General features: G+C 41.2%; 2 protein-coding genes across 2 annotated transcripts; one reads left to right on the top strand and one right to left on the bottom strand.

Annotated features, from left to right (window-relative positions):
- Positions 1-10,203: 10,203 nt before the first annotated feature.
- On the bottom strand, positions 10,204-15,106 carry faap100 (FA core complex associated protein 100). Its single transcript, XM_029135350.3, has 8 exons — positions 14,716-15,106; positions 14,500-14,618; positions 13,540-14,420; positions 13,179-13,302; positions 12,172-13,072; positions 11,971-12,093; positions 11,249-11,335; positions 10,204-10,810 (listed from the first exon to the last, which is right to left on the bottom strand). Exons 1-8 carry the CDS (start codon positions 14,860-14,862, stop codon positions 10,691-10,693), a joined length of 2,502 nt encoding a protein of 833 aa, XP_028991183.1. The 5' UTR covers positions 14,863-15,106; the 3' UTR covers positions 10,204-10,690.
- A 905-nt stretch (positions 15,107-16,011) lies between these two features.
- Positions 16,012-17,987, top strand: birc5a (baculoviral IAP repeat containing 5a). Its single transcript, XM_029135467.3, has 4 exons — positions 16,012-16,199; positions 16,842-16,951; positions 17,480-17,597; positions 17,804-17,987. The coding sequence occupies exons 1-4, from the start codon at positions 16,092-16,094 to the stop codon at positions 17,894-17,896; spliced, it is 429 nt and encodes a 142-aa protein (XP_028991300.1). The 5' UTR covers positions 16,012-16,091; the 3' UTR covers positions 17,897-17,987.
- The last annotated feature ends 7,912 nt before the right edge of the window (positions 17,988-25,899 follow it).

A 25,899-nucleotide genomic window follows, 5' to 3' on the forward strand; every position in this document is an offset into this window, starting at 1 on the left:
CAATGCCACTTAAAAAAAAAAGAGTGTTGAGAGGAACCGGGCCACCACAATCAGTCAAATGATCGGAGGGAAGAAACCTTGTAGCCAAGTAGCTTACATACCTTCAGTTCCAGGAGGGCAGGTGTCTCAACCTAAGCCACCTGGAGTCAAAACGGACCACTGTTCAACACCGTCCATCTCGGGAGAACCAGAGGCAAACACTCCCCTCAGTGGGAGGGTCCATCCGAGAGAATAGAGCCTGTGGTTCCTTAGTCCGTTTGGAGCTCAACAGGAGAAGCCCCTGTGCCAAGAAAAGGGCCCACCCCCAGTCGGCCACCCCCAAAAGAGTGGCATGGGGCCCACCATATCGGCCGACCATATCCTTTAGTGTTACATCAAGCCTGCAATATGAGGCCGACGGTGGAGTCGGCAGAAGAAGGGCCATGCAGCCCAGCTTGAATGTGAGTGTGTGGAACTAGAGTGCATTAAAAGTGTGTGAGATTTCCAAGAGCACGACTGCTGGCTGGCAATGTGTCTCGTGGACAGTGTCCCCCAGCACTAGATTTCTATTGTGTAATTAAAACTGGGTGGTGATCCTCTGGTGGGTGCACCACAGCTGGCCCTCACCTCCAGGCCCCAGTGAAAAAGCCCACCCCCTAAATGTATGTGTATGTGCTTAAGTGTGAGGAACTCTGGAAGACCAGTTTGCAGAGGAGCCCAGCAGACAGAACCACCTGAGCAAAGGCCCTATCCAGTGGTCCCCCAGGGGGGCAAATTGTAGTGCCCCCCCAAGTCCCTCCATCAGTAGGATGCCCCTCACATAACTAAGTGGATGAGCATTGGATAATGTATTTGGAAAGCAGGGTCCGTAGAGTCAGGTTCCCGACTGGCTGTGCTTTGCAGGGAGGTCCACCTCCAACCCAAGGCCCAGTGAAGACCGACACCAAGGCAGGTCCTCCCACCAACCCCACCGCCACAGGCAGGCACTCCCAAAGAAACCCTCCTGGACCCGTCCAGTTCTCCACCCCTGGTCCGCCCTCGCACAGCGGCAGGGAGGCCCGCCTTGGCTCCCCAGTTCCAGAAACACACCAACCCCCCAAATGTAACAATGGGTCCTAGTAGCCACTACAACCCAACCGCAGGAGCCCAATGTGGCTACCCCAGAATCAACCATTCCTGCTGCCCCCGTCGCTTTGTATCAAGCTGCTTTTTGTTTTGCAAAGCCCTCACTTGAAAAGGGCATCACATGAGGAATGGATAGTTGGACAAGCTGGACAACAATGGCAAGGAAGATGCAGGACATAAATCACTTTATTGTGGTGTGTATTTGCTTCTCTAGGTTTTTACATGGCTTTAATTGCTTGTGGCATTTTGTGTATTATAACTGTCACAACTCATTAATGGTTTTATTAGTCATTTCCTGTTTTATTTTGTAGTCACTTCCTGTTTATATTGTTGAACGTCTGGTTTTGATCAGTCCTATTTAGTTCCTGCTTTATTCTCCCGCCCATGCAATTCACCACCTGCATTCAATCAGTCATTGCACTCTGTATATAGACCAGTAGACTGACAGAACAATCTAGCCCAGTAGTTGATTGGTGTAGCTCAACGAGGAGTAGGTGGCGGGGAAATCAAACACAAAAACAGTTGATGGTGAAAACGCTACAATCAACTAAACACCAAGAAATATCAGATAAAACAGAAATAAAGGCAAGATTGTTGGCTGACAGTTGGCCACGAGTGCTGGTTAGGATGAAAAAGTCCAACAGAGGAAAGAAAGGTGATGCGGGTAGGCACAGATGGGGGAATCTGAAGTAGCTGGAAGTGAAGACGATATAGAAATAAGTCAAAGAAGTGATAGAACAAAGGGAAAAAGAAGGGATGATATTGGAGGTGTTAGGACAAAGAGGGTTAGGAGTAGTGAAGAAGGGGCGAATGAGAGAGGGGATCTGGCAAGTGGCAAATTCAAAATTATTTTGAGGTTTGCAGAGGAGAGGGGAATAGCGACAAGGTATTTGGTTAAGTTAACAATAGTTTTGAACATCAAAACTCAAATACCAAAGGTGTTAATACGGTGGGTGTGAAGTTAGGAGAAGGGAAAGGGCAGTTATAGCACAGAGTAAAGTCACCTATGCGGAGGCAGTAAAAATGGTGAACCAGAGAGGAAAAGATGAAGAAAGAGGCAATGCACGGAGATCTATTGAGAAGGACCTTGATCAGATGAAAGAAGGGAAGATAATGTTAGATCTGAAGTTAGTCACTTTCATTGCAGGTGTATTAAATGCTACAATGTAAGTTAAGTCTAAAATAGAAAGGATTCAGCTTATTGTTAAAGCAGCAGCCCATGTTTGACATCAGAGGATTGAGTTGGGAGGAGGTAAGACAAGACCTCAGCCTCCAGACGAATCAGGAACAGTTGGGGGCTGGATAACCTTGACAATGCTTCGCTGCAATGGAATGCAAGAAGTTTGCTGGCTAACAGACAATAATTTAAAAAATACATAGATGACATGGCCCTTAAATCAGATGTGGTTTGTGTTCAGGAGACGTGGTTGAGGTCACATTTAGAATTTCATATATATGGTTATGCTTCTATCACATGTGATAGGAAGGAGGGTGTTGGAGGGGTGTGTGATTTTAATGCTCATAGCACATTATGGGGAGGCATTAGAACCTAAATTTAAGTGGGAGGTGTGAATGGGAGGTAGTAGAAGAAACATCATTAGGCAGTGATTATTTTCCAGTGGTGTGTAATTTAATGTTGCGTAACGGAGGGAATGGAGGGAAAAGTGGGAGGTGGGTGTTTAGTAGGGCAATTGTTTACGTATATTTGTGAGAGAGAGATGTGTAAAGTGGACTTGAATGAAGATGTTGAAAAGATTGATAAAAAGATTAAGATAGCACTAATGAAATGGAAAGCACTTCCCTGGTGGACAGATGAATGTGGCAATGCTGTAAAAGAAATAAATAAAGCTTTTAGGGTGTTAAAAAGAACTAAATTTGGAGTTTAACTGAATATAAGAAAGCACAAGCAAATGTTAGGAAAGTAGTACGCAGGGCAAAGAGACAAAGTTGGCAGGCTTTTTGTAATAAAATAAGAAAAACAACACAGGTTGGGGATGTTTGGTGAATGATTAAAAGTATGAGAGGAGTTAGGAAAGAATCCCAGTACCCAGTATTAAAGACCGTTGAGGAAGTAGCAGTAACAGGTGAGGAGAAGGTGGAAATGATGGCAAAGGAACTTCATAGTTCTAACTAGAAAAAGTAATTTCTCGAGAAATTACGTGGGAGAGCTGATCTGCTGCCGCAACGATGACAAACGCTGATTAAGCTGCTGACGTCAAAAAAGTTGACTACGTCCAAAAGTTGACTACGGCAAAGCGATGAAAACGAGAAAACGTTGACAAAGATTAAAACGATGACAAAAGATGGCGATTAAAAAGATGATGATTAAAAAGATGACCAATGTCATACTAAGACAAGATTAAAATATGACAATGATTCAAAAGTTGACCAAGGTAAAAAATATATCAAAGATTAAAAAGTTGACCAGAGTGCATTGTTGACAATCATAAATAAGCTGACTAGCTTTTTAATTTGAAGAAAGTATTTGTAAATAATTACCTGTGTAATAGTTTAATAACTAGTAAAAATTTACCAGTCAGAAACAAAAATCTTGCCATTTAAGGTAATAAATTACATTGGTGCTTTTATTTTGAAAGGATTTAGAGGTTGTGTGTGGGCGATTACTAAACTATAAAATAGTCATTAGATAGTCATAATTTATCATTCAATAGCAAGAATAGCCCTATTAAAGCAAAAGATTTAGATGTAGCCCTTTCAGAATAAAAGCACCCTAATAAGTTTGAGTGGCTATTTACTGAACTCTAAAGTAGTCTCTATAACGATTGGCAAGTATTCAGAACCACAAATTTTCTAATCAATCTTGCCATTAAAGGTAATAAATTGTAATTGGTGCTTTTATTTTGAAAGGATTTAGAGGAAATGTGTGGGGTAATAGCGTAACTGTCAATTAGTCTTTAAATAATCATAATTACCCATTTAAAGGCAAAAACAGTGCAGTTAAAGCTAATAATTGGCATTGGTGCTTTTATTTTGAAAGGATGTAGAGGAAGCATGTGTGGGTAATTACTAAACTGCTAATCTATCTTTAAATAGTCATAATTACCCATCTAAAAGCAGAAATATTGCTATTAAAGCTAATTATTTGGCTTGGTGCTTTTATTTTGAAAGGATTAAGAGGAAGTGTGTGCTTAATTACTACACAATCCAATATTGTAGTTGAGTAATCAGTAATAAGCATGGAACTGCTCTGTACACAGAGTATCAGCAGTTTTGACCTGTCAGTCAAATCTGCAGCTGCGCCGTCGCCATGGAGACGAAAGGCGGAAAAATCAGGCTCACTCTGCTCTGTGAAAGCAGAGTTTCACCCTGTATAAACAGGCTGGTTCCAGCTAAACCATGATAGTTATCACAAAAATTATTTCATTTTACGAGTCCCAAGGCTTCAATGAGCAAATGGTGTGAATTTTATGTTTAAGGACAAAAGCTTGTAGCCACAGTGGCAATTTCAAAATACGTCTCCTCTGTTTTTCTCCCCAGACGTCTGCGAAAAATTATCATTAGAGTCTATGGGAGAATTTCAAGATCTCTCTGCACTTTGAGGTCGATAGCGATTGAAGTATAGGTCTGAGGGTATAGCCAGAGACATCATTAGAAAGTATGACTACGGTTTTGTAAAATAATTACGTTGATAGAGTAAAAATTGTGGCTGTAGTGACGAGTTAAAGACAGAAGTTCTGTCTTTAAAAAGCTCAACCTCGCACTCTGGCTGTGACATCACGCACTCTATCTGACCCAATACACACTAATGGAAAACCTGAAAATTTAACAAAAACCACCCAATGTTTAAACGCTTAACAGTTGAAAAGTATAGAAGATACGAGGACGCTGATTTGAACGTTGAGAGATGATTGACGCTTTTGAAGTTGAAATGACGTTTCTACGCCACGAAAAGAGGCAAGTTGACAAAAAGTTGAACGCTGATTCCCAGCTGTTCAGCTCTCCCACTAATAACCTGTCTGAAGATAGAGTTAGAGGGAGGATGAGGACTAGGGCAGCTCATGCCAAAGTTCTGGAGAGAAGTAGTGTTGCTGGAGGTGTTATGGATCTTCCATTTACCCTGGAAGAAATGGTGAGAGCGGTAGCGAAATCTGGAGTAACATCTCCTGGAAAAGATGGAATTTGCTATGTCATGTTAAAACATCTAGGACCTTTAGCAGCTTTTAAAATCCTGGGGCTGTATAATAAAGTATGGGACAAGGGGGAGTTGCCTAGTGCTTGGAAAGAAGCGGTGATTATTCCTGTTAGGAAACCAGGGAAGGATCCATCATGCCCCGGGAATTATAGGCCCATAGCACTGACCTCGCATCTATGTAAAATAATGAAAAAGGATGATCACAGATAGACTGACGTATTATCTGGAGTCAAAGAAAATTCTTTCCCCTCATCAGAGTGGCTTCAGGAGAGGCAGCGGAACCATGGACCCAGTGATATGTTTAGAAACAGAAGTCAAGAAAGCAGGTTAATAAAGAATCAGTTATGGCAGTTTTCTTTGATGTAGAAAAAGCATATGACATGGTCTGGAAGGAGGGACTTATAATTAAATTAAGTGCATTAGGAGTGTTAGGAGGGACGATTAACTGGATCAGAGATTTTTTAATTAACAGTTAATGTGGTTGAGTTAATGTGGTTGAGGAGTTGTCATATTCATGGGGGGTTAAATTTTCAGTCAGGGCAGCAAGAGGAAACACAAAGGAAGACAATATAATATCAAGATTAAGATCTGGACACACAAAGCTCAATAAGACATTACGTTTAATGGGAAAACACGAGTCAGGGCTATGTGATTTTTGTCAGGTGGAGGAATCAGTGGAGCCTGTGGTGTGTAATTGTCGAAAGTACATTTCAGCAAAGGACAGATTGAGGAGAACATTGACGGCACAGGGTGTACAGGAATTCACACTACAGCAAATACTCAGTAGGTCAGGAAGTTATAGGGCACGTCTTGTGTCTGAGGGAATCATGCTTTGAAAGAATTTAGCTAGGATTTTTGTTTGTTTGTTTGTTTGTTTGTTTGTGTTTTCTTTTTGTTTGTTTGTTTATTTATTTTCCCTGATTGATCAACTCTTGTCCACACTCCAGCATAGTAGGTGGCGGCACCTTTAAGTTTTAACACAAGAAGACGAAGAAGAAATAAAACAACAATATAGCCACGCTTGGACCCAGCCAGCTTCCACGTATTTTGTTTCAAGTTTGGTTATTTTACCATTTGTATCACGAGAAGTGAGTTTTTCCGTTTTTTGCCACGTCATGGATTCCGCCTGGGAGGGATTACCCGAGCACTTCATTGTGTGTTTCAGGAATTTATTGAGGGACGGCACAGAGGCGCTCAACCTTGAGGCTCAACTAGAGGACTTTAAAGAGCTGGATGACATCCTTATGATTACTCTGTTGTGGGATCTCACTTTCGTCTCCAGCTCACGTCCCAACTTTTGCTCCTCGACTGCCTCCAGTTCATGTTTTGCCTCTACCTGCTGCGAAGCAGCATTGATCCGTCTCTGCAGCAACGACTCTGTGCTGTGGAGTGGTTTTAATGAACAAAGCTCCCAGCATTATACAGCCTTCATCTCCGGAGTCCATGCTTGTCCCTGGCTATGGACGCCGGATCTGGAAGGAGCTGAAAACCCAGTGCTTTCCTCGTGCCCCGTTTCCCAGCCACGGGAGGCCACAGCTGTTCCTGTGTCTTTGTCTCGTTCTTCTGCAGGACTTCCCCTGCTTATCAGTCGTTGTCTCCACCAGTGCTCCTGCTGCCGCGTTTTTATATTCCACTGTCACTGTTGCCCTAGCTCCATGTCTTGCGTCTGCTCCTGCCCTTGAGCCTGTTCTTGTTTGAGCTGCTATTGATCCTGCCCCTAGTCATGCTGCTTGGATGTCGTGAGACTTTGTCTGAGTACTCCTGGATTAGGTGAGGCCCTGGGACTAACTGAACTATGCCTTAAACAAAAGGTCTCATGGTCTGTTCCTGCCACTGTGTCTCAGATGGCATCAGTCATGGACTCTCGGCCTGAAGCCACTGAACGTTGCATTCCCAGTCATCCAGCCACGCCTGACCCATGCTGCTCCTGACGCCAAGCCACGTCAAGCTCCAGCGCAGCATTCACAGCCAGTGCAAGCTCTAGCGCAGCGGTCACGGCCAGCTCAAGCACCAGCTCAGCAATCAGGTCCAGCTCAAGCTCCGGTGCAGCCATCTTGCCCAGCTCAAGCTCCGGTGCGGCCATCTTGCCCAGCTCAAGCTCCTATGCAACCATCTTGCCCAGCTGAGGCTCAGGTGCGCCAACCATGCCCAGTTTCAGCTCTTGCTCAAGTGTCGATTCTGTACCCACGACTGATTACAGCCCTGGCCCTGCTTCAACGGTCAGCCCCAACTGCTGCTGCAAGTCATTTCAAGTTCTAGTACAAGCTCCAGCCCAGTCATGTCAAGCTCCAGTTCGAGCTCCAGCCCAGTCATCAGGCCCAGTTTGTGTTCCAGCCCACTCGTCAGGCCCAGCTCAAGCTCCAGTTCCAGCTCAGCCACGTCACGCTCAAGCTCCAGTTCCAGCTCAGCCATGTCGTGCTCAAACCCCCACCCCCTGCACAGTCAAGCCAAGCTCAAGCTACCGCCCAGTCAAGCTCAGCGTCTGTCCAGTCAAGCCCAGCATCTGCCCAGTCGCGCCCAGCTCTCGCACCTGTTGGGGGACCTCATCTGTATAATCTGTCATTAACAGAATATTATTAAGGTCCCACATGCTCAAACAAAGGAGGCACTGCGGCCTCCATGTAAAGTCCTCATCCTGATAGTAGTGAGTGAGAACAAAGGGATTTCAAATCTCAGCGCCAAAACCAGGCACCAGGCTGGGGAACCATACCTGGCTATAGACATTTGTCATATAGTTATATATATTTAAGCTAATAACCAAATTTGTGAATCAAAATTATAGACATAATTGGCATCTCCACTCAGGAGCTATAAATCCAATTATTATAATTTGTGCTCCTCGCATATCCCCAACACACCGTCAAGCCAGCCTCCTGCTCAAGGTCCAGTCTCTGTTGGCCCAGAAGAGACCATTCCAGTCCCTGTTGGCCTGGAAGAGGCAATTCCATGTTGGTCCCTGTCGCTGGTGGCCCGGTAAAGCAGACCCCTTTAGTCTCCAGCTGAGTCCTGGCCTGGTGCTTTGTCCCTGCTCCCTTGCCCCAAGCCTGCACTGCGCTGCCTTTCTGCAGCTCAGCCCTTTGGTTCCAGCATCTGGTGGGTCAATGGACTCCTCCCAGATGCTCTGTGCTCTGCTGCTGGACGGATGGCTTTCCCCTTGTTGCCTTCTGCTGCAGCGGTGACGCTGCCTCCTCCGTCTCGACTCTCCAGTTCTCTGGACTGCCCCCGCAAACACAAGAGTCCTTGAGACTGTTTTCTGTGCCGTGTTTGGGGGTCTGAAATTCGCCTTAGAGAGGGGGGTTCTGTCACAACTCGGGACTCATTAACAGTTTTCTTAGTCATTTCCTGTTTTATTTTGTAGTCACTTCTTTTTGATCAGCCCTCTTTAGTTCCTGCTTTATTCTCCCAATCATGTGATTCACTTGGTAATTGCACTGTACAGGTATATAGACCAGTACTTGCTTCCAGTCCTTTGCCAGGATGTAAACAGAACAGACTGTTCTGTTTATGTGTTTTCGTCAGCCAGCATTCCAGCCGTGACTCACATCATTTTCAGTGGGTATTAGTACAAAACCTTTGCAGGCAGAGTAACAATTAATCTGTCTTTAGTACCACGCTAGCAAACAAGTGTAAAAAGACTTCAAATTTAAATGACAATGAGTTTGTCATTTAATTTGAAAGTGCATTTTGCAAATAGCAATTCAATATTAAGAAGTGTCAATAACCCATTTCATTAATTAAAAGTTTAAATTAAAGTTAAACAAATTACATTTCATTTTCTCATGGTTTAGGGGTGTCTTTATTATAATGTGACAGCAAACAGCTGTAATGCATTGCAAGATTTTTTTAACACACTATAGGAGTGTTAAAATCAAAACTGATCATTCAAACTGTCAGTCTTTCATCAAGGTGGCACTTCAGAGGCACCTCCACTGCCTTTTGATTGGCCAAGGTTAAACATTCCTAACCAATCAGAATCCACTATTGCCCCTTTAGCAAACAATTACTGGTTCAAACTTAATTTATTTTCCACACTTTACTGATTTTATGGAACCTTACCTTACTATTGTGGCTTTTCACCTTTTTGGGAAATTTAATCATGTTCCGAAACCCTACTAGTGTGGATTTAGTGGATTTTTATTCCTTTTGGGATTTATCGTTTAATTTCTGGAAATTAATTTTTTTTATCATTTTATCATAAAGGATAATTTACACCTCTTGGATTCATAAAAGAACAGTCAGATTAGAATACAAAATTTAAAGGCTTCATTGTTGGACACTAGACCACTTGAACCAGTAAGCTGCTGTGATCAAGGGTTATATGTGATTGCTGAAGGGTCTTTTCTGCCTCAGTTTATCTTTACTGCTAAACTGCTATCAGTCACAGATCTGTTGAGTCCTGTGTCATGACATAAGGTTTAAAGACAGTTATGACTGGCGACTGCTGTAAAGCGATTACATGACTGTAGATGTGGCATCACTACCACTGAAAACCTGTAGCAGATAGTATTTTTGAAGACATTTTGAAGTTATAGTTCTCAGAACATGGATGTTCAGAACATTCTCAGAACATTTAAAATATACTGGTGCTTAACCTTAAGGCACTTTAGCATGAATGTCTGCATCTAACTTAACTCTAAACTCTGCATTTAACTTAAAATGCCCCTCAGACCCATTACATTAAGAGGTAGTACAAGTGTCACAAGATCAACAAAGGACTACATCCAAACTGCATGTCTGAATGTCATGTCAGATTGTGGGAGGAAACATGCAGAGAGAACCCACGAAGACACGGTGAGAGGTATGATGGTGCCCTATACTATACCACCCACCAGGAGAAACTAAGTAAAAGGAATAACATTGTACTGTCTCCTGTTCGTGCTGCGCCTGCATGCTAAGACAGCCAGATAAGCAGCCTTTTCTTTCATCACAACTCTGAAGACGTCAGATTCTTATTAACAGGTTTAATAATGTTGAAAAGGTGAAAAGATGCCATTGTACAGACAGGAAGATCGATAATCACAAACTGTAACCGCGTACAGCCTACTACACAGAATGAAACTTACTTAGGTAATTTCCTCACTGTGGGACTATTAAAAAGGTTCTTATCTTACTTCCTGGCACACAACTATTCAAGCCACCAGAGGGTGCTACATCTATCAAATACAATTTAAACTGCAGCAAAAGAACAAGCACAACAAAATGTTTATTTGATTTAAACGAAATAAAAAGAAAAAATATATAAAGACATAAAAATCTCAACAAATCTGTTATATATATCTTATCAAGGTATTTCCATAAATTTCATAAATTGTCTGGTACAGTGATACAAGGTTTATTTACAATATAATCATTATAAGCATTATTTCTTAAATGCAAAGAAAATTACACAACAGAAGTTCAAAGGAAAAAACAAAAAAACCCTGCAAACTTAAATTATAAAAGACAATTTCCTTTAAGCTCTTGATAAGTCACGGAACGAGTCATTTGCCTTGGGGAGGCGCTAAAAGATTCTGCCTTTAAGATTCTGCTTTGCTGGATCTGTTTTAGCACATGCTAAAATAAGAGAAAGAAACAAATATTTTTACATCAGGGGTGTTCATTCCTGGTCTTTGAGAGCTACTGTCTTGCTGGTTTTCCAACTCTCTCTGCCCCAGCCAATACTGATTACTACCTATATCAGGTGTGTTCAGTCAATGATCAGCTAACTGACACACCTGATCAAGGTAATCAGCAGGGAGATTTGGAAAACTAGCAGTACAGTAGCTCTCGAGGACCAGGATTGGGCACCCCTAGTTTACATAATACGTGAAATTATTATTAGGATGATCACCAATGTAAACGTCAATGCAATAATTAACTGGATTGTTTTTTAAAAGTGGTTTTGTGCTGTATGTTTGTGAATTATTTTACATGAGCTTAAGTTTAGAAAATGTAACTGTCATAGACAGACATAGTTTGTTTAAAAAAAATGGCTAAAGAAAAAGACCTTACCTCAGCCTGGTGCAGTGCTGACCTTAAACCTAACCTGTAGACCCCCCTTGCAGAAGCTGACGTCCTGGAAGCTTTCTGCAACAGGGTCTGAACCAAGAAAGAAATTAATTGTGTAATTATTATGAGAAATGAGACTACAGAGAAAGAAAGGACAAAAGGATGATGGTGAATAAATAATAGTGCCTTGTGTGACTAACATATGGAGGTCAAATAAATACCTGACTCAATCATACATATTTAAACAAATATTCATTTAGTCTCACAATCAATCAATATGCCCATGTAACCTACTAGGTAGGGACCTGCTCAACAGACTGAATATAGCTTTAACATCTGAAGCGAATGGTTTAGTGGCCCAAATTCTGTTTCGAAGTGCAAAACATGCTCCTTACTTCACTAAGTTGAGAGTAGAGCATTAAATTGCTTCAATGCGGCAATTTAAGCCTAAGACTTAAACTAAGTGGCAGTGCAATGTTTTATTATTCCAGCTTCCAGTGCTGCTAAACAAATGCTAAACATTTAACCCCTGAACATTAATACCTAGAGCTAATGATGGCACTCTTTATAACTGTGTAGCCACATTGTGCATAGTGACTTTATGTGGTGGTAAATACGTTGTTACTGTATAGACAAGGAACTCGCTTGCCAGCAACAGGCAAAAGTTTTCTTTATGTGACAAAACTAGAGACAGTAAAACTGTGGAAATGAACTAGTGCATGTACCAGGAGCCGGTTGAGTACAGCATGGTGCAGTCCACGAACTGCCTCTATGGATTTGCCTTCGACTTGAACCTCCAAAATAGAGGGCGACTCCTCCCTTTCCAAACACTCCTTCCCCACATTTACCTGAAAATAAACAACCCCTTTAATTGAATTATTCAAAACAATTATATGTTGTCAATATAACATTAGTTTACAGTTTACCTTTCTTGCAATGAGTTTGATTTTGTCGCCATTTGAAGCTTGTGCACGGACCACTGCACTGCTGTAGGTAGTCTTGTCCCATTGATGTCCCATTTTCACTCCTCCATGCTCTTCAAACAACAACCAGTCCAACAAAGAAATGCTGTGACTTAGGTCTATGTGTGAGCTTTTCAACACCTGTGTATCCCTCAGCAAGTTTAATGACACATGTACATTTGCGGAATACTGCTCTTCCTTTTGCTTCAAAACACCTTCTACTTCCTCTGGTCCTCTTCCACTGCACCTATTATGTTGAGAGCTCAGAAAAGTTTTGAGGATATCCTTCGTGCCACTGCTGTATTGAGAGATTGTGGTTCTATGGGAGGCAGTGGGACAGTCCACCTGCAGGACATGTAGCCAGTCAACAAGCAGGGTGTTCAAGGGCAAACTGATGCAACTACTTAGTAACTGCTCCTCTCCTAGCAGACCTGCAAGTGAGAAGATGAGTGAGCAGTTGACCATCACGGGAAATGATTTGTCCTCTGCGATTGCCAGGGGCAGTGATACTTTTATTGTTTGCCCTGGGTGCAGATTGCAGAATGGGAGTGAAAAGGTTGTAGAATGGCTCTCCCCTCCAGTGCTGACAGATGTGGACAGAGGACATACATCCAGATTCAGTGTCCAGCCCTGTTGCAAAATATAAGGACTTGAATTGTTTAGAACGCAGGTCAGGTTTAAAGATTCTTTCTGAAGCAGTCTGTTCCAATTCAGTATGGCATGACATCGGATTGGTTTCTCTTCTTCAGGTAAATTATTTTCACTGTTTTGATTGGCAATTAGCAAGATGCCAATATTAAGGACGTGATTTAGGTGAACCAGGATTTGTTTTTTAGATTTGATGGATGTTTCCAATGCGGATGCTCTGAAAAACACAATGAAAATTGCATTAATGTCAACTGAAAGGATGATATGAATTAGAAACAGGTATAGCAGGTTTTCTAGGCAAAATGCAATTATGTTTGGTATACCTTTCACAAACATCTCCAATGGCAGGCAAGAGGTCATTGACGACACAGCCCACCTCAGTCCTTGCAGGTAAGGTAATCCTTTGGAGCTGCCCTCTGACGGACACTCCCAGCAGCTCAACTTCACCTTGTATGAAAGGCCAGTTTCGAGTGCAAAGAATATGCAGAGAGACATTAAAGATAAGACAATTAAAAACATGAAGTACCAGTTATATGTCTATAAACTAATACTGTTGTATGCCAGATACAGTACTATTCATCACATAATTATGTTGTACATGAAGTGCATATGCATGAAAAGGTCATTTACGTAGTTCAGGTATTAAATAGAAAAAAAATATCAGATTACCGTAGCTCAGCTTACCTGCAATGCCACATACAGGTTCAGCCAAACTCATGACTCTGCATACATTTAAACTGGTGTGGCTTTTCAGGGCACCACATGTCTCTTCATTCCTATGTTGGCTTTCAGATCCTTGTGATCCATCTGATAGCTCCAGTAGAAACAGGTCTGAACCAGTGCTAAAGTAAAGATTGTGTTTGTCAACACAGCCACAAACTACAGGCCCCGGTAGACATCCTTCTGTAATACTAACTGTATTGTACTTTCCCTCTGCCACACTCTTTTCTCTTTTGATAACCACAACTCTCCCTAGTTCACCCACTACCACCAAACACTGTGCATGTGCTGGACTTGTTTTCATGACAACAGATGCGCCAACAAATACAACTGGCTGCTCAAGATGATGCAGGACTCTGAGCTGTAATCCAGGTAGGAGAAGAGGGAGAAAACACAAGCGTCCATCTGACAGGCCACAAAGAATAACAGGTGATTTGACCAGGGCGGAATCAATCCCAAACAGATTTCTAAATAGGACAGGCTCGAGGTGAAATTGGTTAAGTGTCTTTGCCTCCTTTGAGGAAGTGGAAGATAAATATGGGGGTCTTGTATTGTCAGAATACACACAGACCAATACTGGCCTCCTTGTTACATATCCCTTCAACTCATTGTCTTCTTGTGCAACATGTGGCAGACTAATGGAACTGAGGATCTCATACTTGCTCGTTGGTGTTTGTTTTGTTGTTTTGTAGAGGCTAAACAGCCAGGATGTGTCTGTCTGGGAAAGAATCAGGAGTATAGAACCCACATGGATCAGGGATAAAACTCGTTCTTCTCTAACAACAAGAAACTCTGAGGGTATTTTCAGTTCAACTGGACAGGAGGATGCCTGGGAGCTTTGAAACCTGCAATGAACATTCACAGTAAATCGGTTAGTGACTATTTATAAACTACAAGAATCAATAATATGAAAAATGGCCATACCTGGACAGAAGAAATTGTAAGTTGAGGCTGTAAACTCCACTCCTACAGGGTACAAAGAGGACCTGTTTATCATAACTCTCAACCAGGTCATTCACAGGTCCAGGAAACTGAAGAACAGCCTGCAACAAAATATGTTATCTTTACCACCTGCTTAGTAATGAGATAAGCTATGTAGTGTTTTATGGCTGAACAGTGGCAGTAATATTAGTTACTTGCCGTAAGTTTTCTTTGTTGAGTATTAAATGCATAAACTTCGTCGCTGCCAGTGCAGAGGAAAACATCTGTCCCAAAATTAACTAAACACGTCGGTGAGCTCGAAATGCCAAGCTCTGCCCAGGTCTCAACAGTACATCGTCCTTCCATAACGGCAACAGTGAGGAAGAAGACGCCGACAAAACGGCGCACACTATTACTGTATTCACAAGATATAATACTAATACTAAAACAACAACAACAACTGCTGCTGCTGCTGCTTCTTCTTCTGCTTCTTCTTCTGCTTCTTCTTCTGCTGCTGCTGCTGCTGCTGCTTCGATTTTATCGGCAGTTTGCGGTCTATATGAGACTCTCGCAAAGTTTCCCGCTTCACATAGTGGAACAATCTTCTTCTTGTATTGACGGGTGGCATCTAACAAAAAGGTGCATTGCCGCCACCTAACGTGGTGGAGTGTAAACCAGATGGAGCAATCAGAATTCTCTAAAATCATAAATAAATAAATAAAAACTAAAGGATCTATAACCGATACTTCTTTTTCCAATGGTTGTCGAACAACGATTTGGTGCATTCTCGCCATTTACTATGGTAGACTGTAGATCAAAGTGAATAAGCAAAATATTCCCAAACGGGAGGAAAATAAATAAGTAAATATAAATAAAAAATCACTGGTTACTGTGTGTTTTTCAAATTTTATTGCTATATCCCCTGTCAGTGACCTCTTTAATATCTTCCTTTCTAAATTACACATTTGACAGTGCAATAACATGTGCTCTACTGATTCCACTGCCTGACAAACATCACCTGACTGATGTGTTTTCATCAAGGGGAAAGTCATTCAACACAGGTAGCGTTAAGCCCAATGTCAGGAAAAAAAACAAGGCGGGGAAAGTCAGAAGTTATGGGTAGGTAATGGGAGAATGGGGAAACAGAATGGAAGTAGGAAACTAGAAGATAAGCCTGACATTACTACTTTAAGTAGTACCTCCATGGTTAATGAAAGACATAGAGGTGGATATTTGTCTGTTAAGAAGAAAAGTAGGAGGAAAACAATAGAATACACAAGGTTGAAAATCATAAAGAATTAAAATACGGAAGTGCTTATATTACTTTATTTTAGGTATTCTATAGAAGCTATGGTAAGAAACAGTGTAGTAGATGGGTCGGTAATGCATAAGTAAAATTACATTTACAAAACCGACATAAGATGCCAAGGAACGGAAGAAGACGTTACGTACGCACGTGGTCCGTGTCCGCCAATGAAAACGCATGTGATTTGCGTCCGCCAATAAAAATAGTCAAGGTTGCGTTATACGTACATTTGAAAACGCAGTTCAGTGTAGTTATCGGGTTTGGCCAAGGAATAGTAACATTAAACATAATGAACTCGACAATTGAAGAAGAAACCAAAATGTACTTTTATGAGAACAGACTGAAAACCTTCGAGGGGTGGCCATTTACCGAAGATTGCAAGTGTACACCGGAGACCGTGAGTGAATGTTTGGCGTTTAGTTGCCTTTCCACTCGACAGCTAGCAACAACAGGGTTAGCTAGCCTTCAAGCAAATACTGTTATCGACAAATATTATTGGCAATTATTTAATTCAAACGCACCGAAGTCATAGTTTCGCTTTGTTTAGCCAGTTTAATGCTTGCACTTAGAAACCATGGTTGTAATGTATCACACTTCTGTCTGCTTTAACCTAAATTGGAGGTGTTTATGTGTTGACAGTGTGTAATAATGAGGTACTGTAACTCTTACAGTGTTAGTAGGTGTTATTGGGTTAAAAATGCTTTGTATTGAGCTCATCTTCTATTGTGCCAGAATCTACAAATGAAATTTTGTCCTGCTCCTAAATTTTATCCATTTTAAGCAATAACACATAAGGTTATGAGCAATATATTGGTGTAGTTTCTTTTACAATGTATGTTCTTAAGAACTGAATGCATTCATACATTTTATCAGCATTTATTTACATGGAATTTGGCCTTGTATATTTGACTTAAAAATGCATATTTACACATTATAGTATGGTTTTTCCGGTATGACTGAATCTTGAGTGTAAATTCATAATCATAAAAGAACCCAGAATCTTCAAATGTTCTGTCTTTCTATTTATTACTTTCCCTAGATGGCCAGAGCAGGCTTTATTCACACTCCTTCAGAGAACAGCCCAGATATTGCCAAGTGCTTCTTCTGTCTTAAAGAACTGGAGGGCTGGGAGCCACACGATGACCCACAGTAAGAAAACCACTCAGGCACATCACAATCAAAACTGCATTTATTGCCATGTACAGTGAAGTTTAGCACTAGCTTACAATGCTAGGAATTTGCTTTGATGATCCAGTGCCTGCATAGAACATAAACGGCATAGGACATTAACTAAGTATGTTGTAGTGAGTAAAACTATGCACAGACTGCACCCTAGTGTCTAATAATATTATAATTTCTCCTAAAGTAGCTCTATTTTACAAAAAAATTAGCGCTGTCTAAAAATCTGATAATATACTACATATTAAACTATATATACTAGCTAACTATAAACATGGTTCTACTACATAATAATTTACCATTTAGAAACCATCAGAATTGTGAGATGGAACAACCAAAATCTATCTGTACATATACCTAGTCAAAATGGACAATGCATGTTGACCTGGAAATAAACAACTCTGGTTTCAAGACATGTACATCACACAAAGATGGTAAATAGTAAATGTAAGTTTTATACAAATGTCCTGACAAAAGCTTATTCAACTCCCTCACCAGAGAGGAGCACAAATCTCATTCACCATCCTGCCACTTCATTGCTCTAAAGAAGAAAGTAGAGGAGCTGACTGTGGAGGAGTTCCTCAAACTACAGAAGGAGAGGCACAAGTTCATTATTGTATGTTTTTAATAAATTACCACAATGTACAAATGATTGACTTGCATCATGCAGAATTGATTATTTACATGATTTTCCATATCCACAAAAGATTTGCTAACATGCTAAATTGTTATTGCTCAGTGAAAACAAAGTATTTGATATCTGCAAAAAAAAGGAGATGATGTTAATATTTTTGATTCACATTTTATTTCCTCCACTGGCAGATCGGTTCCTGTAACCAGGCTATCACCCAATTTGAAACTGCAGCCAAATTAAGAGGAGCAGAAATTCTCAAGACTGCTATGGATGAAGAATGAACTGGAAATAGCTACTCTTTTCTTATACATGTTATTTTAAATTGTATTCTGTTTCTGTTTTTGCTGATTAAACTTGTACTTCGGTACCTACCGATTTGTGTCAGATTCAGGTTTTGTTGTGTTTGTTAAATTTTTATAGACTTTTAGATGCCCAATGTTGCTCATTTATCAGTTTGGTCTAAAACTGCAGGATTTACCATTATTTTATGTAAATGCATAGGCCCCCTGATTGTATCCTGATTATAAACTTAGATAGGGGCTTTGACTTAGGCGAATACATTGTGTACCTGGTCGTCTATTCACTTAAAAATTATGTCAATGTTAATAGGACAGACTCAACACTAAAACTAGAAAAAGTAATTCCTCAAGAAATTATATAAGAGCTGTTCTGTTGCTGAAAAGATGCCAAAGTTGGTGATGCTGTCAATACGACAAAACGATGACAAAGATTAAAAAGATAAGTGATTAAAACGCTGACCAAGGAAAAAAGGTGACAAAGATTACAAAGTTGACCAAGGTAGAAAGATGACATATTAAATAGGTGACCAAGGTGCCTCATTGACAATCATAAAAAAGCTTTTTTAAAAACATTGAAGTATTTGGGGTTAATTGCTTAAATGTAAAAAAGTCATAATTAACCAGTAATAACCAAAATTCATGCCTAAATTCCACTGGTGCTTTTATATTGAAAGGATTCAGAGAATGTGGGGGGGTATTTACTAAACTATCAATTGGTCTTTAAATAGTCATAATTACCCTTCAAAACAAAAAATAATGCTATAAAGCTGATAAATTCCATTGGTGCTTTTATTTTGAAAAGATTCAGAGAATGTGTGGGGGTATTTACTAAACTATCAATTAGTCTTTAAATTGTCATAATTAACTATTCAAAGGCAAAAACAATGCTATTTAAGCTAAGAAATTGCATTGGTGCTTTTGCTTTGAAAGGATTTAGGGGAGTCATGTTTGAGGAATTACTAAACTGTTAATCTTTAAATAGACATAAATAACCAGTCGACAGTAGAAATGTTGCTATTAAAGCTAATTACAGTATATGGCTTGGTGCTTTTGTTTTGAAAGGATTTAGAGAAAGACGGTGTAATTGAATAAACAATAATATATGGACACTAAGCTTCAGCAACTCTGCTTTCAGTGAGCAGATGAGCCTGTTTTTCCTAATAGCACACTTCTCTGAAAGTTGAGTAATTTCATATTTAATTGGTTTCTGTAGCTCAAAGCATGCAAGAGGAGTTACTGTAAGAACACGAGATATCAAAGCTGAATATGGACATAGCTGAAGATCTTTCTCCACATGGAGACAAACGCTTAGTCATTTTAACACCGAGCAGCCCGGGGGGTTCTTGTGTTTGTAGTGTTATAGTTAACGTTAGGATTTAAGTAATGTTATAACTTTGGTGAAATTAATTTAGCATTTTGTTAATCTGTATGTATATTGTGTTCTTTTTTTGTGTGCTGCACCCTGAGAAAAGAGAGTGTGTGTGTGAGTGACCCTTAGGGTGAAAAATAAATGGGATTTGCACTCTGCTGAGGAAGTGTCTAAAAAGAGACAATCTCTTCTTGTCTCTCCATATGCACAGAAATATGTTTTTATACAAAATATTGTGTCAATCATTGTATCTATAAATAAACAGACAAAGCTGAGGAGCTTCTCTGATTAAAAAAATACTTATTTAAAATACTTACCTACATAAAATATTGTTATTGAGATTTTAAAAAGCTGAACAATAGATTAATAGTTTAATAGTTGAAGATTATTTTGTAGTTCAAATGGTTTCTATAGCTTTAAGAATGAGCTTTAAGAATGTGGAAGTAGTAAAAGCTGAAAGAATACAAAGCTGAAGAGGATTTGAAAAGTTGTGTCCATTCATTTCAATGGGAAAAAATAGTTGAAAAAAGCTTAATAACTTAAAAATATAAAAAATATGAATAAGAAAAATAGTAGACCGCATTATCTTAAAAAGTTGCACGTTTTGATAGTTGAATGGTTTCTATAGCTAAAAGTATGCAAGAATAGTTAGATGTGAAGAACAATAATAATAACTACATAAAGCATTTCCATAGGAAAATGCATAGTGAATGCTTCCACGTTGAATGTATTACTGGAGAATTGCTGAAAGTAGCTGAAACAATTAAGATAGCTGAAAATAGCTGAAGCATGTAAAGCACAGATGAATGTATTTGAAGAGAATGAGTTGTTTAAACAGAGCTGAATGTTTGCAGAAGGTGAAGCACTTGAATTTCAAATTGAGGAAAGAACAGATTTGCTGAAATTGAACAACTGCTGAAAATACAAAAAGACACAATATACATAAATGTAACAAACAGATACTTCTCATAAATAAATAGTTTTAAGTTCAAGAGATAAAAGATAAAAGTTATGGAAATATTTAATACACCTGAAAGTAACTGCAGAGGAAAAAGTTGGATTTTTTTTAAACGTGCAGGTTATTGCTACAGTAAACAGTAAAAAGAGTCTCAACTAGTCATAATAAAACCAGTTGAAAGCAGAAATACTGTTTATAGCTAAGGATTTGGATTGATGCTTTTATTTTGAGAGTATCTAACGACGCATTAACTACTCACAATACACAAGTTGAAAGCAGAAATATTGCTATATTTAGCAAAATATTTATATTGGTGGTCTTATTTTGAAAGGATATGGATGAAACGTACAGGTAATATTACTAAAATATAAAGTAGTCTCATTAAGTACTAATATTTAACCGGTCAAACCCAAAATTTTAAACTTTTATTTTAAAAGTATTTGGAAAAGGTTTGTAGACAATTGCTAAACTGTAAACATTCTTATTAATTAGCAGTCAGTTTTTAGCTAAAGATCTGGATTGGTGCTTTTAAATTCAAAGGATCTTAAGGAAGCCTGTGCAAATGCTAAACAGTAAAATACTGTAGTCTAATTAACTAGTCATAATAAACCAGTTGAAGGCACAAACATTGCTATTTTTAGCTAAAGATTGGGATTAGGTCTGAGGGCTCAATCAGACACATTATTATAAAGACAAAGTATGACTATGAACGAGTTGAGTGAAAACTGTGGTTGTAGTGACGAGTTAAGGACATCATACACTCTAGCTCACGCAATACACACTAATGTAAAAGCTGAGAATTTACCAAAAACCACCCAATATATAAACCACTATAGAACAGAAAGTATTGAAGATATTTAAAAGCTGAAAGGAAGATTAATAGTTGAAAATTGTTTCAAAGTTGAAATGGTGTCTGTAGCTTAAAGTATGCTGAAGTAGTTAAAGCTGAAAAAAGATTAAGCTGAAGAGCATTTGAATTGTTTTCCATTCATTTCAATGGGAAAACTACGTGAAATTACGTGAAAGAGCTGTTCTTTTGCCAAAATGATGCCAAACGCTGAAAAGTTGCTGACGTCAAGACATTGACTACGACAAAACGATGACAAAGATTAAAAAGATAACAACAATTTAAACGCTGACCAAGTTAAAAAAATGATAAACATTACAAAGTTGTCCAAGGTAAAAAGATTAAAACAAAGAATAAAAGTTCACCAACGTAAAAGTGACAGATTAAATAGGTGACCAAGGTGCATCGTTGACGATCATGAAAAAGCTATTTTAAAAAGACTGAGGAAAGTATTTGGAGGAGTTTTTTTCCACTCCATGTGCGCCCAAACACGGGCCAAGTTCCCTGGAAGGGCGTCCCCAGTAGAGGCAGAGCCAGTAACACATGGAGACAAGGCGGGATCAGTATCAGTGTAGTGAAGTGTTGTTTATAGAAGTATGACCGAGGCCGACCAAGATGTTTACATGCCAGTCCAACAGTTGTTCTTGAAGGGAGCCACAACAAGGGAAAGAGGATAGATAGAGGCACAGCTGATGAGCTAGATTGGACCCGGGAAAAGAGGGGGGAGGGAGAAGGGACAGAGTAATACACAGCCAATTCTAATACATTTTGACAATCCATGACTAATTTGTCTAGATCAATACTCCAATCGGTCAGAAGTCAGGGCTTCATCGCCTCCTGTGGGACCATGGGTTACCCATGACATCTCCTCAAGCCTGTCAGACAAGGCTGTCACCATATTCACCAAGTGTTCAGTCTGTCTGCAGATGTTATCCCTCAGTCTCTTGTCTTCCTCCGAACGGGCTGAGATCTTATTAGTCAGTTCTGCAATCCGGGCATCCAAACGGGCTGAGACGTTACTTATCAGTCCCTCCATCCGGGTCATCCTCTGATGCATATCAACCGAACGAGCTGAGATGTTACTTGTCAGTCCTTCAATCCGGGCCAACCTCTAGTGTAATTCTGTCAGCCGAGTAACCATGGCCCCCGAAGGCGTTTGTAGCTCCACGACCGGTGGACACGCCAATAAGCCGGACGCAGATTTTTTAATCTTTCCAATCTTCCGATAAAGAAGGGCACCACCAAAGCCAATCATGACTAGCCCTGTTATCAAAGTCCAAAATATGAATAGATCCACCACAAAAAATTGAGGAAAATTGTGGCTGTAGTGACGAGCTAAAGAGAAAAGTTCTGTCTTAAAAAAATCGACAGAAAAAAACCCCTCACACTCTAGCTGTGACATCACACACTCTCGCTTATGCAATACACACTAATGGAAAAGCTGAATATTTAACAAAAAACACAATACAATACAAAAGTCGAAAACTATAGAAGATACAAGGACGCTGATTTACACAGAGAAAAGACGCTTTTGAAGTTGAAATGACGTTTCTACGCCAAAGTATGACGATGACATACGCTGATGAAGAAAGGAAAGATGACAAAAAGTTGAACGATGATTCCCATAGACAACCATTATAAAAAAAAGCTGAAAAAAGTTGAATACCGTTAAAAGTTGAAAAGCTGAAAATGTGGACCCGGCGTGTGGACCCGGAGGAGTGTTCCAACGCCGCAGGACCAATGAGAGGTTCAACAGTTCATAGGTTTCGCTAATTTTTACCGCCAGTTTATCTGGCGGTTTACCACGCTAGCTGCTCCTCTTCATACTCTTACCTCTCCCACGCCTGTTCTGCCGAAGCAGAACAGGCGTTCCAGCAGCTGAAGAGGAGATTCACCTCCACACCGACCCTCCGAATGCCCGATCAAGCCCGTCAGTTCATCGTAGAGGTAGACGCTTCCAGTTCAGGGATCAGTGCGGTTATCTCGCAGAGAGACCCAAAGGATGGCAAGCTCCACCTATGTGCCTTTATGTCTCGCTTTTAGTTATCAGCAGGCAAAAGGAACTACAATATCAAGGACCGAGACCTTTTGGCGGTCAAGGGGGCCTTTGAGGAGTGGTGGCACTGGCTGGAGGGGGCTGACCAGCCGTTCCTAGTTTACACTGATCATAAAAACCTTGATTACCTGTACACTGCCAAGTGCTTCAACTTTTGCAAGGCTTGCTGGTCTCTGTTTGTGGTGGAAATTTTCCATAAAGAGGCAGATGAGAGAGTTGTGTTTTGAGATTTATTATAAAAATAAACGAAAACAAAAATAATGGGGAAAGCAAATCAAAAACATGGATGTTGATCGTGCACATCAACAACCCAAAAACCAGCTGGGGAGATCAGTGCATACACCATGAAAGTGTGATGCAAAGAGCCCAAAATCATCAAGTTGCTTCTGCCTTTTAACCCCTTTCTCTGGCTCTGGTGGAATGTCTCTCTGCACCAATGAAATTGTTTGTGCCACCTTATCTCTCCATGAGTGAGAATGTTCACATTCTCACTTCTGCATCATCGTGTCTTGTTATCCAAAGGAAGGAACACAGCCTTGGTGGGGAGTCAGATAGGATGGAGCCAGAGACCAGGTGTAAAAGACAAATACATATCATAAACTATTAGTCAGTCAAATGGAACATCAGATGTTTAAACTTGATATACGACAGGGCACAAGAGATTAGTTGTTTGTGTGAGAATGTTCAGTATTGCACCTAACCAGCACATGACGACTGTGTTGGATAAGAAAAAGCACAAAGGCACCATTTCTCCATTACACTGTTCAGCGGCCATTTTAACTTTCACCTGTCCTACCGTTCAGGGTCAGGAACGGCAAGCTGAACGCACTCTCCAGGGTCCATGACGCTGAGGCAGAGCAGGAGCAACCCCAATCCATCCTACCAGCCGGTTCTGTGGTTGGAGCAGTCACCTGGGCCATAGAGACCAGGGTGAAAGAAGCTAACAGAGCCCTTCCGGTCATTCCAGAGGGTCCCCCTAACCGTTTGTTTGTACCTCCAGAATTCAGAGAGGAGGTCATTCACTGGGCCCATGCCTCCCCCTTCAGTGGACATCCTGGAGACAACCGTACAGCGTTCCTGGTTGGGGGCCGGTTATGGTGTCCCCGGTCCAAGCGTGACATCCGGGAATATATCGAGGCCTGCCCCACCTGTGCAGCTAACAAGTCAATCCATTACAAACCAGATGGGCTCCTCTGTCCCCTCCCAGTTCCCCACTGACCATGGTCTCACATAGCACTGGACTTCATCACGTGACTCCCAGTCTCCTCAGGTAAAATCGTCGTCATTACAGTCATCGATTGACTCTCTCGGCTGACCCATTTCATCCCTATGGCTAAGCTACCATCAGCTAAACAAACAGCTCTGGCAGTGTTGGAACACGTATTCCAGCTGTATGGGTTCCCCCAGGATATCGTGTCCAACAGGGGACCACAGTTTGTTTCTAGGTTCTGGAGTAAATTCTGTTCCCTTCTGGGAGCCCAGGCCAGCCTGTCTCCGGGGTATCACCCAGAGTCTAACGGATAAACCGAAAGGAACAAACCAGCAGCTGGAGACGGGCCTCTCAAAGACTTGCTACATGGTCTCAGAAACTCCTGTGGGTGTAGTTTGCCCACAACACTCTGCCCTGTTCATCCACTGGTCTCACCCATTTTCAATGTGCCTATGGTTTCTAGCCTCCCCTCTTCCCATCTCTTGAGGGGGAGGTCCAGGTACCTTCATGTTAAGATCGCAAGCCCGATACAAGGAGAACGCCGACCGCAGTGCTCCCCGGGCCCGACTACGTAGTCGGAGACTATGTGTGGCTGTTGACTAAGGATCTTCATCTCAAAACTCAGTCACGTAAGTTGACACAGAAATTCATTGGGCCCTTTACGGTGGCCAAAAAGATTAAATTCGGTGTCTGTCAGACTCTCCTTACCCAGGACTCTCCACATCCATCTGGTTTCACCAGTACCTCTTCCACCTCCTCCACGACTGGTTGACGGCAGTCCGGCATACACAGTCAAGACGCTACTCAACTGCAGGCGTCGAGTGCATGGCAGGCAATATCTGGCACACTGGGAGGGGTTCGGCCCAGAGGAGAGACCGTGGGTATCAGCTGGAAACATCCTGGATCACGCGCTCATCAGGGAGTTCCACCAAACCCATCCAGACCTACCAGGACCGTCCAGCTTGAGCAACGTAGACCTCCCTCCGTTAGTCCTCCCTGCCCCCCCCCTGCTCGGGGCTCTCAGACTCTTTGTTTTTGGTGTTGTTTCTTGGAATTCGCCCTGGAAGGGGGGTACTGCCATAGTTTGGGGTTCTGTCATGTGCATATTCTGTTTTATTTTTGTAACTTCCGGTGATTGGTGCTACCAGGTCTTGTGCTAACGTTACTTCCGCCTGTTAACCTCATCTGTTGCCAATCAGGTACTTAGCGTTTTCGTATTTAGTCACCAGCCTTACACTTGTGTCGTGCCAGATCGTGAGTCTTACTACCACGTTCCAGCGCTCTTGTCTTACTTACCTGTTGCTTAGCCCTTTGTTAGTAATCTCTGGCCTCTACGTTAGCCTTGCCTGCTCGACCCGTTTACCGACCTTCTGCCTGTGTTTTGACCACGTTTTTGTCTGCATCCTCTGTACCGCTGCCATTCTGCCATCGTGTTTTGACCACTGCCTGTGCCCTGACGATGTTTTTGTATTAAACTCCTACTACTTACCTGAACGCCTCCCGAGCTGTGCATGTGGGTCTGTCACTTTAGACTACAACGCCACA

Source organism: Betta splendens, chromosome 19 (genome assembly GCF_900634795.4).
Source record: "Betta splendens chromosome 19, fBetSpl5.4, whole genome shotgun sequence".
Taxonomy (NCBI): Eukaryota; Metazoa; Chordata; class Actinopteri; order Anabantiformes; family Osphronemidae; genus Betta; species Betta splendens.

What these genes read in the sequence shown, in the direction of transcription:
- faap100 (XM_029135350.3), bottom strand. Translation starts at nt 14,862, where the DNA reads ATGGAAGGACGATGTACTGTTGAGACCTGGGCAGAGCTTGGCATTTCG. An exon ending in TCAAACTCATTGCAAGAAAG is followed by an intron (nt 12,094 to 12,171) that starts GTAAACTGTAAA and finishes GTTTATTTTCAG; the next exon opens with GTAAATGTGGGGAAGGAGTG. An exon ending in CTGTACTCAACCGGCTCCTG is followed by an intron (nt 11,336 to 11,970) that starts GTACATGCACTA and finishes TTCTTGGTTCAG; the next exon opens with ACCCTGTTGCAGAAAGCTTC.
- birc5a (XM_029135467.3), top strand. Translation starts at nt 16,092, where the DNA reads ATGAACTCGACAATTGAAGAAGAAACCAAAATGTACTTTTATGAGAAC. An exon ending in GCAAGTGTACACCGGAGACC is followed by an intron (nt 16,200 to 16,841) that starts GTGAGTGAATGT and finishes TACTTTCCCTAG; the next exon opens with ATGGCCAGAGCAGGCTTTAT. An exon ending in AGAGGCACAAGTTCATTATT is followed by an intron (nt 17,598 to 17,803) that starts GTATGTTTTTAA and finishes CTCCACTGGCAG; the next exon opens with ATCGGTTCCTGTAACCAGGC.